Genomic DNA, 15,667 nt, shown 5'->3' on the forward strand with positions numbered 1-15,667 from the left:
AGTTAAATTAATCATGTATAACTAATGGGCAGATTGGATGGACCGTTCAGGTCTTTATCTGCCGTCATTTACTATGTTACTATGATAGCGCTGGAGAGCACTTGCCACACTGGGCTTTGTCAGATGATGTCGCCCATTGGATATTTATCCCCACTATTCTCAGAGAACATCTGCTACACCTACCGGTAAGTTTGTCTTTGGGACCTCCCAGGCATTTATGACCCAGACTGGCCACTGTCGGAGACAAGATGGCGTCCTCAGTGGAGCGTTGTAGAGCTCAGCATTCAGTGGCGTAGCAAGGGTAGGATGGCACCCTCCTCTCTGCCCCCCTCCGCGCTCTCACACCACACTCGCGCCTTCCCTTCCCACCCCGTACCGCTTTAAATCTTCACCTGCGCGGGCAGCTTCTCCAGCCTGCTGCTCGCACAGGCTTTCCCTCTGACATCACTTCCTGGTCCAATGACCCGGAAATGATTTCAGAGGGCACTAAGCCGGTGCAAGCTGCAGGCTGGAGTAGTTGCTCGTGCTGGCAAAGATGTAAAAGAGATACGGGGGATGGGGAAGGGATGGGTGTGATTGTGGTGATGGGGGGGGGTGGAGAGGTGCCAGCGCCCGGGACGGTCCACCCTCACGGCCCTCTCCTCTTACTATGCCACTGCTGAGCATTGCTTTTCTTATATCTATATCAGGGGTGTCAAAGTCCCTCCTCGAGGGCCGCAATCCAGTTGGGTTTTCAGGATTTCCCCAATGAAAATGCATGAGCTCTATTAGCATCCAATGAAAGCAGTACATGCAAATAGATCTCATGCACATTCATTGGGGAAATCCTGAAAACCCAACTGGATTGCGGCCTTCGAGGAGGGACTTTGACACCCCTGATCTATATGGAAAGACCGAAAAGGCACTTTTAGATATTGTCTTGGATTTGATCGTATATTTATCTTCCGCTCCATGCTAACCTTTCAAGGGGTAAAAACTTGGAATGACCTTCCACAAGCAATCAGAACGGAAACCAGCTACACCTTATTCCAGAAGAAGCCGAAAACTCTTCTCTTTGACAACTGATACTATTAGCATCTCCCCTGTCCCCCCTCCCTCTTTTCAGGCCTCTCCTTCTTGCACTCTCTTGTCCCCTCCCTCCCTTTGCCTTCCCTTTCTCTGCCTCTCTTTCCTTTTCATTGAAAGTCGCCAAGAGCCTGCCTAGATATACACAACTCACAAATGGAAGATTAGATTAGATTGTATCTGCATCTCTTGCAGTGATCAGCTTTGAAATGTGTTCCCAGCATAGAGAGCGGGTGGCAAATTGACAAAAAGGGTTTTGTACTACTGAACTCATTAAACTGCTTCTTCCAAAATAATATCCAATGTTTATTTCTTATTAAATCTAGGAAAGGATGATCTTAGGACCAGTAATACAGAGATACATCACTGGAAGCTCAGCAAAAGCCTTGAAGGTGAAAAGGCGTCATCAGAAAGAGACAAGGGGGAAACATCTTCCTGTTTGGATTGGGTGGGAAAAGGACAAAATCAGAATAAACTGGAATATTCAACAATGAGCTCGGCTCTGTGTGAGGATCATACTGGTGCTACGACATATACAGGGGAAGAGAAGATAAACCAGTCAAGGGATCAAAAATATTTATGTGATGTATGTGAGATGTTCCTCAGTGATCGAGTACCTCTGAAATCAAATCGGAGATCTGATACTGAAGAGAGACCCTCTACATATACAGACAGTGTGAAAACCTTCCGCCAAAAGGGAGAATTACAGGGACAACAGAAAGCATGCGTGAAAGAGAAATGTTTTACTTGTTCTGAGTGTGGGAAAGGTTTCAGTAGGAACGAGGAGGTAACACAGCATGAGAAAAATAATCAAGAAACTAGACTGTGTGAAAGTAGGGAATATGGAAAAAGCTTTAGCGCTAAACTTATAAAAGATCAGAAAAATAACACTAATGAAAAAATATCTTCATGTCTCGATGGTGACAAAAGCTTCAACCAAGAAGAAAACTTCACAAGAAATGCAAACTTAAACCCAGAAGAAAGACACATTTCAGGTGCAGAAGGGAAGAAATGCTTTAGTCACAGAAAAGTATTCACAAAGCTTAATATATCTCAAACTGGTATGGAATCACTCGCTTCTATTAAATCTGAAAAATTATTTTGTAGGAAGGCAAACTTCCTGAAATACCAAAAACATCAGAGAAATGAGAGACCCTATACTTGTCTTGACTGCGGTAAAAGCTTCAGTCACAAGTCACACTTCACAGTCCACCACAGAATCCACACTGGAATGAAACCGTTTTCATGTACTGACTGTGGTAAACACTTTAGTCGGAAGGAAAACCTCAAAGTCCATCAGAGAATGCACACAGGAATAAAACCATTTGTGTGCACTGAGTGTGGGAAAAGTTTCCGCTACAAGCCACACCTCACAGTCCACCAGAGAATCCATTCAGGAACAAAACCATTTTCATGTACCGATTGTGGTAAAAACTTTAATCAAAAAGCACACCTCACAGTCCACCAGAGAACCCATTTAGGAATGAAACAATTTTCTCGTATTGACTGTAGTAAAAGCTTCTTCAGTCAAAAGGGTCGTTTCAGAATCCATTTGGGAGGGAAACAATTTACTTGTATTGAATGTGGTAAAAACTTCACTAAGCAGACACACCTCACGAGCCATCAGAAAACACACACAGGCGTGAAACCATTTACTTGTACTGAGTGTGATAAAAGATTCTATGAGAAGGGAAAACTGACCATGCACCTAAGAATTCACACAGGAGTGAAACCATTCACATGTATTGAGTGCAATAAAAGCTTCAGTCAGAAGGCATTCCTCACAAGACACCAGAGAATCCATACAGGTGTAAAACCATTTATATGTGCCGAGTGCGGGAAAAGCTTCAATGATAAAGGAACATTGAATCAGCACTGGAGAATCCACACAGGAGTGAAACAGTTTACATGCACTGAGTGTGACAAAAGCTTCACTCAGAAAACAACCCTCACAGTGCACCAAAGAATTCACACAGGAGTGAAACCATTTACATGTACTGAGTGTGACAAAAGCTTCAGTGAGAAATCAACCCTCACAAAACACCAGAGAGTCCATACGGGAGTGAAACCATTTACATGTATTGAATGTGGAAACAGCTTTAGTGAAAAAGGAACACTAATCAAGCACCGCAGAATCCACACAGGAGTGAAACCATTTGCATGTACTGAGTGTAACAAAAGCTTCAATCAGAAAGCAACCCTCACAATACATCAAAGAATCCACACGGGAGTGAAACCATTTATGTGTGTTGAATGTGGAAACAGCTTTGGTGATAAAGGAACACTAAACAAGCACCGCAGAATCCACACAGGTGTTAAACCTTTTACTTGTACTGAGTGCAGTAAAACGTTTAGTAACAAGTCTCTCCTGACTACGCATCAAAGAATTCATTCAGGAGTGAAACCTTTTACATGCAGTGAGTGTGGTAAGCATTTCAGCCGCAAAAGCTACCTCACAAAGCACTCTAATATTCACAGTGGGGTGAAACCATTTACATGTGTTGAGTGTGGTAAAAGCTTCGGTCAGAAGGGACACCTCTCAGTGCATTGGAGAATACATTCAGGGGTGAAACCATTTACATGTATTGTTTGTTATAAAAGCTTCAGGCAGAAGGTAAACCTCACAAAGCACCAGAGCATCCATACTGCTGTGAAAGGTTGTAAAGGGAATGAAGCATAAAATGTAGTGGAAACAGCTGGTGAATTGTTATGCATCTCTGAGGGGGAGAGAATATTTTTTTTAATGTTAAACAAAAGAAGTGTAAAAGGATAATAGCTTAACACAACTGAGGGATTCTATAGAGAACAAAATGGAGAGATAAAAAAGATATCCTGGTGGGAGCATCAGAGAATAGGTATATTGTATGCTGAAAAAAAAAATAAAAGAAATAATTGAAAGGAACAACAGGAAAAAAGCTGGTATAGTGAAAGAAAGATCTTAAAAAAGCATCACAAGAAAGACTGGTGCAGAGGGAGAAGGAGAGGATCCAGAAAGGAGTACAAGATGAGCCGATGTAGAGAGAGAGAGAAAGAAAGGAAGATTGTGATTAAAGCTGTTAAGAGAGAATGAGAAGGCCCAGAGTAGAGAGTACTGATAAGGATATGGTAGCGATGGAGATAAGTGATCCAGAGCCACAATTGAGTAAAATAAATGACAAATGAGCTACGATGTCAACTGAAGAGGAAAAAGAAAGAGAGGGAAAAGATCCAGAAGTGGAGGAATTAAATTTGAGATGTTAGCCTATGTATGAGGGTGGTTTGAAATGTTTCGTTAAAAAAGCAAGTTAAACAACATAGTCTCCACACGTAATCCAGTGAGTTTCCTTTTTTTTTCGTTTGTAGGAAAAATAGCTTATGGAAAAAACTGGAAAGTTGCTTGAATGTACATCACTTAGGCTATAAGTAGTATATTTATTTATAGCATTTATATTTCACTTGTAAACTAAGTGGTGTACATTCAGGTACTCAAGCATTTTTCCCTGTCTGTCCCGGTGGGCTCACAATCTGTCTAATGTACCCGAGGCAATGGGGGGATTAAGTGACTTGCCCAAGGTCACAAAGAACAGCATGGGATTTGAACCCACAACCTCAGGGTGCTAAGGCTGAGCTTTAACCAATGCGCCACACTCTTCCCAAATAATAATAAAATAAACATAATGAGAGAGATCCAGAATATCAAATTGAGACATGATGCATTGACGGTGCAATACCTTTACCCCCTCCTTTTACAAAACCATAGCGCGGATTTAAGCGCCGGCTGCAGCAGTGACAGCTCCAATGCTCATAGAATTCCTGTGAGCGTTGGAGCTGTTACCGCCGCAGCCAGCGCTAAAACCCAAATGGGGGGAGGGGTAAATTTATATGATCCAATATTAAATTAAGCGGCAAAACAACACAGAGTTTATGGAACAGAAGCTCAGATGTACCTGTTTGTAGTTTAATAAGCTTCCAAATAACGCAAAAGCAATAATCTTAAAAGCAATCCACAACAGTCGCAAGTGACCCACAAGATAAAACCCAAATAATGTATAAAATACAAATGACCCAATGTGGGCCTTGTTTTTGCAAAAAAAAAAAAAAAAAGCCTTCCTCAGGGGTCTTATGGGGTCCTTGGCCGTCTTAAATATAAAAGACGCAATCAAAACAATGTATGGACGTGCCTTGAGGCGTTACCTGGCAAGTGAGAAAACTGCCTGGAACAGTTATCAAAATATTTACTGAAAAATAAATTAGAATCGTGAAAGTGCTTCAGGGTGGGATTCCAATCTCTAAAAAGCAACTCGATGAGTGGCTTTGATGCTTAATACAAGCAGAGCCGGCAACGCCAGCCACACATCATCATCGGGGCGCTCACGTGTGTTTCAAGTTTTCAAGTTTCTTTATTTTTGATAGACCATCTATAAAAATACATGTCTAGACAGTGTACATTATAAAAAATTATTTAAAAAAAAACCAATTGAAATAAGTAAATAAAAACAATAATTAATCAGATATTTTTAAAAAATTGGACAAATTCGAATTAACGTACATGAAATGGAAGGAAAGTAAGGGAGGGAGAGGTTGTTTAAAATACATTGAAGTAAAATGAATCAAAAAGGGCGGTAAATGAGGAGTGGTAAAGACATTAACGTGCTAATATTGGTGGAAAAAAAGTGTTCACATAAAGTGCCAGAACCAGTAAAAATCTCACTTGGCATGTAAAGCCCCTAATATAATCCAGCCCGCAGACCCAAGGCAACAGATATAATCAACGGGTGGCAAAAATACTCCAGGTACTTAGCTGAATGCGTCATTGCAATCGACAGTCGCCATGAGAAGTCACAATGTCCTCAGTATTTCTGATTTAGTGAAGACAATCGTTCCTGGGTCCACTAGGTCCGTAGTAAATATTTTGATAACTGTTCCAGGCCAGTTTTCTCACTTGTCAAGTAACACCTCATATATTTTTTTCTTTTGGGTTTTGTTTTTTTTTACTGTCTGAAATATAAAAACATGAAAGTCCCGAGTAGTTAAGAGGCTACAAAAACCCCCCAATATTAAATTAAAAACACCAGCTGAAACGTAAAAATTGGAGCTACGAAGAAAACAGAAAGAGCTATCAAAATAAATTGTTTACACAGAACCCAAAACCACTCTACAGGGACCTGGGAACGAGCCTATGTACAGAGAAAATATCACCAATTGTAGCAGACACAGATCCGTTCTGCAGATGCTTCTACGAAGAGCCTGTAGAGAGCAACGGAGAAGCAGAATTGGCAGCTTGCAAAACCGAGAATCTGGAAAAAGGGAAACATCAGAGTTACGGAATGGCCTGATAATGACAACAAAGAGCCGGGAAACAGCTTGAAAAGAGCCCCAGATGGAGTGACCGGCTTTTGGCTCAAACAATCAATATCCCTCCACTAAGACCTAACAGATTTGGAAAAATAAAAACCCCCCAACTCAGTTGCTCAGGCAGCCAGACTTAACACCTCAATGATTAATAAAAGGCAGAACGCTTCTTCCCAAGAGAGATCCAGGCAGGGGTGGACTGACAGACATCTGGGCCCCCAGGCAGTAAGGCTCCTGAATCCCTCTCTGTATCTGTTGTTTTCTTTTTTATCATTATTATTATCTTTATTTATTGAACTTAAACATAAAAAGCAAGTATCATTGCATAAAAGAGTATATGAGTAAGATTCATAAATGGACGTCTGACAATGGATTGAAGCTGAACGTTGAGGATCGTTGAGAAATAACGATTGTAGGAGAATGGCAGGATCATCTTTGGCCCAGTGACAAACTCTTAAACGATCACATGATTTCTGTTAATGAAGAGATCAAAAGGGGAGTCATTCTTGAGGCGAAATTGTCTTTTAAATCTCAGAGAGCAAAAGTAGTGTGGGACGCCCATTTCGCAATCAGAAAATAACACTTTTTTTTTTTTAATCAGGCTGGGATCTCAGACAAGTTTTACAAACATTAGTGCTTTCAAAGCTCGATTATTGTAACGCAGGGATCTCAAAGTTCCTCCTTGAGGGCCGCAATCCAGTCGGGTTTTCAGGATTTCCCCAATGAATATGCATTGAAAGCAGTGCATGCACATAGATCTCATGCAGATTCGTTGGGGAAATCCTGAAAACCCGACTGGATTGCGGCCCTCAAGGACCGGAGTTGCCCATGTCTGGTATAGACACAGAGTAGGCCAGGGATCTCAAAGTTCCTCCTTGAGGGCCGCAATCCAGTCGGGTTTTCAGGATTTCCCCAATGAATATGCATTGAAAGCAGTGCATGCACATAGATCTCATGCATATTCGTTGGGGAAATCCTGAAAACCCGACTGGATTGCGGCCCTCAAGGACCGGAGTTGCCCATGTCTGGTATAGACACAGAGTAGGCCAGGGATCTCAAAGTTCCTCCTTGAGGGCCGCAATCCAGTCGGGTTTTCAGGATTTCCCCAATGAATATGCATTGAAAGCAGTGCATGCACATAGATCTCATGCATATTCGTTGGGGAAATCCTGAAAACCCGACTGGATTGCGGCCCTCAAGGACCGGAGTTGCCCATGTCTGGTATAGACACAGAGTAGGCCAGGGATCTCAAAGTTCCTCCTTGAGGGCCGCAATCCAGTCGGGTTTTCAGGATTTCCCCAATGAATATGCATTGAAAGCAGTGCATGCACATAGATCTCATGCAGATTCGTTGGGGAAATCCTGAAAACCCGACTGGATTGCGGCCCTCAAGGAGGGACTTTGAGACCCTGCTGTAATGGTATTTACCTGGGCCTTCCATTTGTGTCCGCTTGAAAGCACTACAGATTGTACAGAATTCTGCAGCACGCATTCTGCTATTGAATACAATTTAAAATTTTGAAAAAAACCATCAAGGGATATGTGGTATTTTACCTGATGATTTGACCAAGTGCCTGGAAATATATAGAGCAGGGGTAGGCAATTCCAATCCTCAAGAGCCCTAGCCGGGTCAGGTTTTCAGGCTATCCACAATGAATATGTATGAGATGGATTTGCACGCACTGCCTCCTTGAGATGCAAATCTATCTCATGCATATTTATTGTGGATAGCCTGAAAACCTGGACTGCCTATGGCTTTCAGGATATCCACAATAAATATACATGAGATAGATTTGCATCTCAAGGAGGCAGTGCATGCAAATCCATCTCATACATATTCATTGTGGATAGCCTGAAAACCTGACCTGGCTCCGGCTCTCGAGGACCGGAATTGCCTACCCCTGAAATAAAGCATTAAGATCAAGGAGCAGAATGCGCTTAGATCAGGGATTTCAAAGTCCCTCCTTGAGGGCCGCAATCCAGTCGGGTTTTCAGGATTTCCCCAATGAATATGCATTGAAAGCAGTGCATGCACATAGATCTCATGCATATTCATTGGGGAAATCCTGAAAACCCGACTGGATTGCGGCCCTCAAGGAGGAACTTTGAGACCCCTGGCTTAGATGTACAAAAAACGAGAGATGAAATCAGATATTACCACCAGAAATAGTGCCCGCTTTTCAGCCCCGGCACTATGGAGTGACACAATTTTGTAAGAATGTACACTTAGTTCAGAAAGTTACTTAAGACACACTTTTTTGTCTTAGCACTTAGTCGATTCAAATACTATATAAAGATGTGGTACGGTTTAATATGTTCTTGATGAAGAATGAAGGGAAGGGGTTGGTCGATGGTTTTTACCCTGTTTTGTTACATATAGGTTTTGTAATGTAAAGCTAAGTGTACTGTATAACTTAAAAATATTATTGTGCGTGTTTACTTGTAAGCTGCTTAAGATTTGAGCGAATTATACATTTTTAAAATAAATACAAAATAAAATATGTCTTCAATACAGATTCATGAAAAATACTAAGGAAAAATGAGTGGATAAAACCACTTATGAAATGTAGTGTGTGGTGTCCTGAATGAACTTGATGTAAAATGTTGTCAATATTTCCCACCACACCACAACACTACCTTGCGATAATGAATTGTGAACTGAATAAAAAGCGCAGTTTGGGAGAATAAGGGAGATCCATGAGTAATTTAGACATGAGAATTTGCACCAGGTTTTACTTGGTGTAAACCACAGGTGTCAAAGTCGGTCCTCGAGGGCCGGAATCCAGTCGGGTTTTCAGGATTTCCCCAATGAATATGCATGAGATCTATGTGCATGCACTGCTTTCAATGCATATTCATTGGGGAAATCCTGAAAACCCGACTGGATTACGGCCCTCGAGGAGGGACTTTGACACCCCTGGTGTAAACCCTTGCACCTGAAATCTAGCTCGAATCCTGGTGCCAAATGCAGTTCTATAAACAGGGCCCAGCTCCTGAGTGCAATTTGTAGAACAGCGCAAGCGTGACATTTTCTTGGTACTATAGACAGAATTTGGCCTCTAATCAAGGGCACAGGGGTCAAAGTCCCTCCTCGAGGGCCGCCATCCAGTCAGGTTTTCAGCATTTCCCCAATGAATATGCATGAGATCTATTTGCATGCACTGTTTTCATTGTATGCTAATAGATCTCATGCATATTCATTGGGGAAATCCTAAAAACCCGACTGGATGGCGGCCCTTGAGGAGGGACTTTGACACCACTGCCCTAGGGATTCATAGACTAGGACAGGGGTAGGCAATTCCGGTCCTCGAGAGCCCTAGCTAGGTTTTCAGGATCTCCACCATGAATATATATGAGATGGATTTGCACGCACTGCCTCCTTGAGATGCAAATCTATCTCATGCATATTTATTGTGGATATCCTGAAAACCTGACCTGGCTCCGGCTCTTGAGGACTGGAATTGCCTACCACTGGACTAGGAGGGGTCCTTTTACTAAGGTGCGTAAAAAAAAATTGCGCACATACGCTCGTAGCCAGGAATAGGCATGCACTAACGGTCAAATTAGCGCATGTAGGGGCGTGTACGCTCTAGCAGCGCGGTAAGGTTAGCGATGTTCTGATCCATGAAGAATATTTCTGTTGATACGTGGGTGGCAATGTCAGATAATTGTTTTCTGAGGAAACTGATGTCTTTATTCTGTGTTTGCACAAAATTATTGTATGTGCCTGCATTTTGTAAATCGCCAAGGAACAGACAGATAAGAAATTTTTTTAATAAATAAATACCTGGATCCAGTACCGATATGCATTTCTTTCTAATCCTTTGGTCATGGTCAAGAGGTATATTTTTATTGCTTTCCTAAAGTTGAAGAGGCCTTTAAGGGATCTGATCCATTGGGGCAGTTGATTCCAGTAATTTGGTTTGAAGTGGGATTAGGAATATCATTTGGCTTTGGAGATGAGAGACCCACCGAGGTCTTCTGCCACTGGCTGTGCTGATCTCAGCAGAGGCTGTTTAGATGCTGAGGTAGACACCGGATGCGAGGGTATCGACATCCGCTTCGGATGTTCGCCGAGGCTGGTGCATCAACGCCAATCACGTCATGGACTTGGACGTCAACGCTGACGGTAACGCAGTGTTCGCTGAATCTCGCTCCTGCACCCCAGGCTTTGAAGCGGTAGGGAGGTGAGTGCGAAAGATGTTTCGATTTTTGGGTGCATTTCTTCAGAGAAGCAGACAAATCTGTGGATGCGGTTGGGTTTGAGGGATTCCTTCATAGACGGTAAGCAACAGTTTGACACATTCTGTTTCTCAAGAATGTCCTGTCACTTTAGTTCATGTATCTTGAGTCACTTTTTATTTAGCTTACTGCAGTTAAAACAATTTTTAACGTCATGGACCCAAACAATGGACAGAGATGTAATAATAATAGCTTTATTTATATCAACATCATACCTTTTCACTTCAAGACGGTATACGGTTGTGGGAACAGGAACAGGTATCGAAATAAGTAAGGGGGTAGGGAGTAGAGGGAAAGGGAGAGAGAGGTGGATGCGAAGGGAGGAGGAAAGGGGAAGAGAAGTTGGAAGTGAGGGGCGGAGGGGTGTTAAAAATGAGTCAGGGGCTTGGAGGATCAGACAAAACTTGTCGAATAAGTGGGGCATCCGTGAAAAATCAGGGGCAGGAAACTGCACGGGGACTCCAGGAAATTCTTTTTCACTGAAAGGGTGGTTGATCGCTGGAATAGTCTTCCACTTCAGGTGATTGAGGCCAGCAGCGTGCCAGATTTTAAGGCCAAATGGGATAGACACGTGGGATCTATTCACAGAGAAAGGTAGGGGAGGGTCATTGGGGTGGGCAGACTAGATGGGCAGTGGCCCTTATCTGCCGTCTATTTCTATGTCGCTTAAGGTGTTGTTCCAGATGCCTGCTTGAAAGGATAATGTTCTATCAAGGAATCATTCGTAGTGGCATCTCTTGGGAGTTGGGAATGAGAATATCAACGTTTTACGGGAGGGGCGAGGTTTGTCCTGTAGGACGAAGTGATTCAGGAGGTAGGTGGGCGAGGTGCCGAATAGTGTCTTGTAGCAAAGGCAACCGAATTTAAAGATGATTCTGGCCTCGATCGGTAACCAATGAAGTTTTCTGTAGTATGGGGTTATGTGATCGGATTTTTTTCAGGCTGAAAATCAGTCACACCGCTGTGTTTTGGATCATTCTTAGTCTTTCAATGGTTTTCTTATGAGATCCTAGATATACAATGTTGCAGTAATCCAGTGAATTTACGATTAGAGATTGAACTAATAGTCTGAACGAGGCGAAATTGAAGAATGGTTTTATGTGCGTAGTTTCCATAGAAGGCTAAAGCACTTTTTGATTCGGATGTTGGTATGGGCGTCAAATATGAGTTGTTGGTCGATGGTAATGCCTAAGATTTTTATCATGGGGTTGATTGGGAAGTTTCTTCCATTTATGTCAAGTGAGGATTCAATGTTTTTGGTGGTCGGGGAGGCCATGAAGAATTTGGTCTTTTCTGGGTTTAATTTAAGTTTAAAATTGTTTGTCCATTGATCTACCTGGTTGATGACTGATGCAATGAAGTCTCTAGTTTCGGACGAAAGAGTAGAGATGGGGATAATGATTGTGATGCCATCTGCATATATGTATGATTTGAAGTTCAGTTTTGATAGTGTGTGGCCAAGTGTGGCCATGTAGAGGTTGAAAAGGTTGGGAGAAAGAGAAGGGTTGGTCCATGGTTGTGAGTAGACTTGTTCATTGCCAACTTGGTAGGATCGGAATTTCAGGAAGCCTTTGAACCAGTTTAGTACTTGGCCTGTAATATTGATAGCATCCAGGCAGCTGAGTAAGATATCGTGGTCCACCAGCTCAAAAACTCCCAATCCAATAGAATTTTGGAAACGACTTGAGTAATTTCTAGCAGATAATATTTCTGATTTTCCATTTAATTGGAAAAATAACTGTAATACAATCTTGGATGAAATCGCTCCTAAACATACTATACAAAGGCGATCAGATGACTCTAGAAAATGGTATGACTTGGAACTGCTTAAAATGAAATGTTCAGTACGTCACCTCGAGGAAAAAAATGGGCGAAATCAAAATTAGCTGAGGATAAAACAATATGGAGACATGAAGTTATAGTTTACAAACAAATGTTAAGGGATAAACGAAAAATGTAGTATTTCAGCTAAAGTCGGAACTACAAATACTAATGTCCAAAAACTATTTCAGTTAGTTAATAATGTATTCACAGTGACACAAAAGACACAGGGCTCCTTTTACAAAGCTGGCGTTAGTTCTAGCCGTGTAGCGCGGGTTTAGTGCGTGTGAAAATTCTACGGGCACTAAAAATGCTATCTCAGCGTAGTAAAAGGAGCCCACAATCTTCATGGTTGCCTCTGCCAACTTCTGATGACTTGGCTACTTTTTTTTAGCACCAAGGTAGCATCCTTAAGACCTTCTTCCTTACCTTGTTTCCAAAGCATGGAACCTCATTCTAATTTTAAAGAAGAAGGGGTCCAGGCAGACTTATGTTGGTCCGCATTTGATAAACCGGACTGGCAAGACTTTATCAAATTATTCCAAAGATATGCACCATCCTACTGTTGGCTCAATTCATGCCCTCCTGACTTGATGACTGTTGCACCATTACAATTGAAATGGAAATGATTTGAATGGGTTATTGATTCCTTAAATGCTGGAAAATTCCCATCAGAGGGTGGAAACATAATCATCACTCCATAAGAACATAAGAATTGCCGCTGCTTGGTTAGGCCAGTGGTCCATCGTGCCCAGCAGTCCGCTCACGCGGCGGCCCCCAGGTCAAAGACCAGTTCTCGAAATGAGTCCAGCCTCACCTGCGTACGTTCTAGTTTAGCAGGAACTTGCCAACTTTGTTTTGAATCTTTGGTGGGGGTTTTCTCCTATAACAGCCTCCGGAAGAGCGTTCCAGTTTTCTACCTCTCTCTGGGTGAAGAAGAACTTCCTTACGTTGTACGGAATCTATCTAGCTTTGTCTTGAATCCCTGGAGGGTGTTTTCCCCTATAACAGCCTCCGGAAGAGCGTTTCAGTTTTCTACCACTCTCTGGGTGAAGAAGAACTTCCTTACGTTGTACGGAATCTATCTAGCTTTGTCTTGAATCCCTGGAGGGTGTTTTCCCCTATAACAGCCTCCAGAAGAGCATTCCAGTTTTCTACCACTCTCTGGGTGAAGAAGAACTTCCTTATGTTTGTACGGAATCTATCCCCTTTCAACTTTAGAGAGTGCCTTCTCGTTCTCCCTACCTACCAATAATTAAAAATACTAAAGAAACTATATCAATGCCACTTAACTATAGACCAATAGCATCGATCCCCTTCTATGTAAAAATCACGGAAGGTTTAGTCCACATTCAACTGATTAAATAAGAACATAAGATTTGCCGCTGCTGGGTCAGACCAGTGGTCCATCGTGCCCAGCAGTCTGCTCCCACAGTGGCCCTTAGGTCAAAGACCAGCACCCTGAGACTAGCCTTATCTGAGTACATTCCGGTTCAGCAGGAGCTTGTCTAACTTTGTCTTGAATCCCTGGAGGGTGTTTTCCCCTATAACAGCCTCCAGAAGAGCGTTCCAGTTTTCTACCACTCTCTGGGTGAAGAAGAACTTCCTTACGTTGTACGGAATCTATCTAGCTTTGTCCTGAATCCCTGGAGGGTGTTTTCCCCTATAACAGCCTCCGGAAGAGCGTTCCAGTTATCCCAGGACAAGCAGGCAGCATATTCTTGACTGATGGGTGACGGCACCGACGGAGCCCCGGTACGGACAATTTTAGAGTGATTGCACTCTAAGAACTTTAGAAAGTTCTAGCTCGGCCGCACCGCGCACGCGCGAGTGCCTTCCCGCCCGACAGAGGCGCGCGGTCCCTCAGTTTCTTAGTTTCTTAGTTTCCGCGGAGCTAAGAAGTCGCACGTTTCAACGGCTGTTGAAAACTTTTTCCATTTTTCGCCTTCCCGCTCGCGTAAACGTCTTTAGAAGGTTTATTTCCTTCATTTTATTTTACTTTCTTTCTTAAAAAAAAAAAAAAAAAAACTGATTTAGTTTTCTTTCTTTTTTCGGTTTCGCCCCGGCGGGGCCTACTGCCACTATCGAAGCCTCGGCCTTCGATTTGGCTGAAGCCGTCTTCACATTCATGCCCCCTCAACCCGGGTTTAAAAAGTGCCAGCGGTGTGCACGGCCAATTTCACTGTCTGACCCACATAATTGGTGTCTACAGTGCCTTGGCCCGGACCATCAATCGTCTACCTGCACCCGCTGTGCGACTCTAAAGAAAAGAACTCTTAAAAATAGAGAGATTCAACAAAAACTTCTTTTCGGCACCGAGATGTCCGATACCACTCCGGCACCGACTTCGACTCCGGCTCAGTCGGCACCCACATCGTCGACACCACGCGATACCGCGTCGGTGTCGGCTCCTCCAGGTAAGCCGGCTAAGAAGCCTTCCCCGTTGGAGCGTCCTCCGGTCTCAATAGCAGCGAGCCCAATCCTGCAGACCTCGAGGCGCTCACGGAAGCGCTCCGCTCCAATAGAGGTGAGCCCCTCTACATCGGGTTCCTCATCCTCGGAGCGTAGAGCGGCACCGCAGGTACCGCAAAAGAAAAAGGCGGTACCGGTGCCTTCTCTCGAAGACCGTATTGCTGCTGTTCTAAAATTACAACTTAAAGAACAGTTAGAGCACATTCTGCCTTCACTCCTGGTACCGAGTCTTCCGGTACCAGTCCGGTCTGAGCCGCCGGTACCGACAGTGGATCGTCCTACTTTGTCAACTTCCACTTCGTCGGTACCGGTACAGTCTGTTTCCTCTGTCTCCATGCCGATTCTTGCACCGGAGCCGAGATCCCACCATCAAGCTGTTCAGACTTCGGCACCGGTGCATACAGTCACATCCCCCGGTACCGAGTCAGGCAGGTCAGGGAAATCTCATAGAAAATCCCATCACTTACAGTCTTCCACGCCGGATTCTCGGGACCGGAGCTTCCAAGTTCAAGACCCTGACTTGTGGGGCGACTCAGAAGACCCTCTCCTTTCTGAGGGAGAATGTTCTTCTGGTGAAGAGGACACCTCTGCCTTGGGGCCCTCCTCTAAACCAGAAGTATCTTCTTTTTCTTCCTTTTTAAAGGAAATGTGTGACTCTCTCTCTATTCCTTTGGAGGCTGAGTCACAGAAATCCAAAGCTTTTCTTGATGCTCTGGATTTTGATCAGCCTCCAAAG

The 15,667-nt window shown here is 43.3% G+C and overlaps 1 protein-coding gene across 1 annotated transcript in view; it reads left to right on the forward strand.

The window, feature by feature from the left end:
* LOC117354513 (oocyte zinc finger protein XlCOF6-like) overlaps nucleotides 1-5,167 on the forward strand; it is a 29,751-nt gene extending 24,584 nt beyond the window's left edge. The window contains exon 4 of the mRNA XM_033932183.1: nucleotides 1,392-5,167. Coding sequence (XP_033788074.1) covers nucleotides 1,392-3,745 — 2,354 coding nt within the window. The 3' untranslated portion in view covers nucleotides 3,746-5,167. The remainder of the gene's footprint in view (nucleotides 1-1,391) is intronic.
* The last annotated feature ends 10,500 nt before the right edge of the window (nucleotides 5,168-15,667 follow it).

The sequence above is a fragment of the Geotrypetes seraphini genome, chromosome 2, assembly GCF_902459505.1.
Source record: "Geotrypetes seraphini chromosome 2, aGeoSer1.1, whole genome shotgun sequence".
NCBI lineage: Eukaryota > Metazoa > Chordata > Amphibia > Gymnophiona > Dermophiidae > Geotrypetes > Geotrypetes seraphini.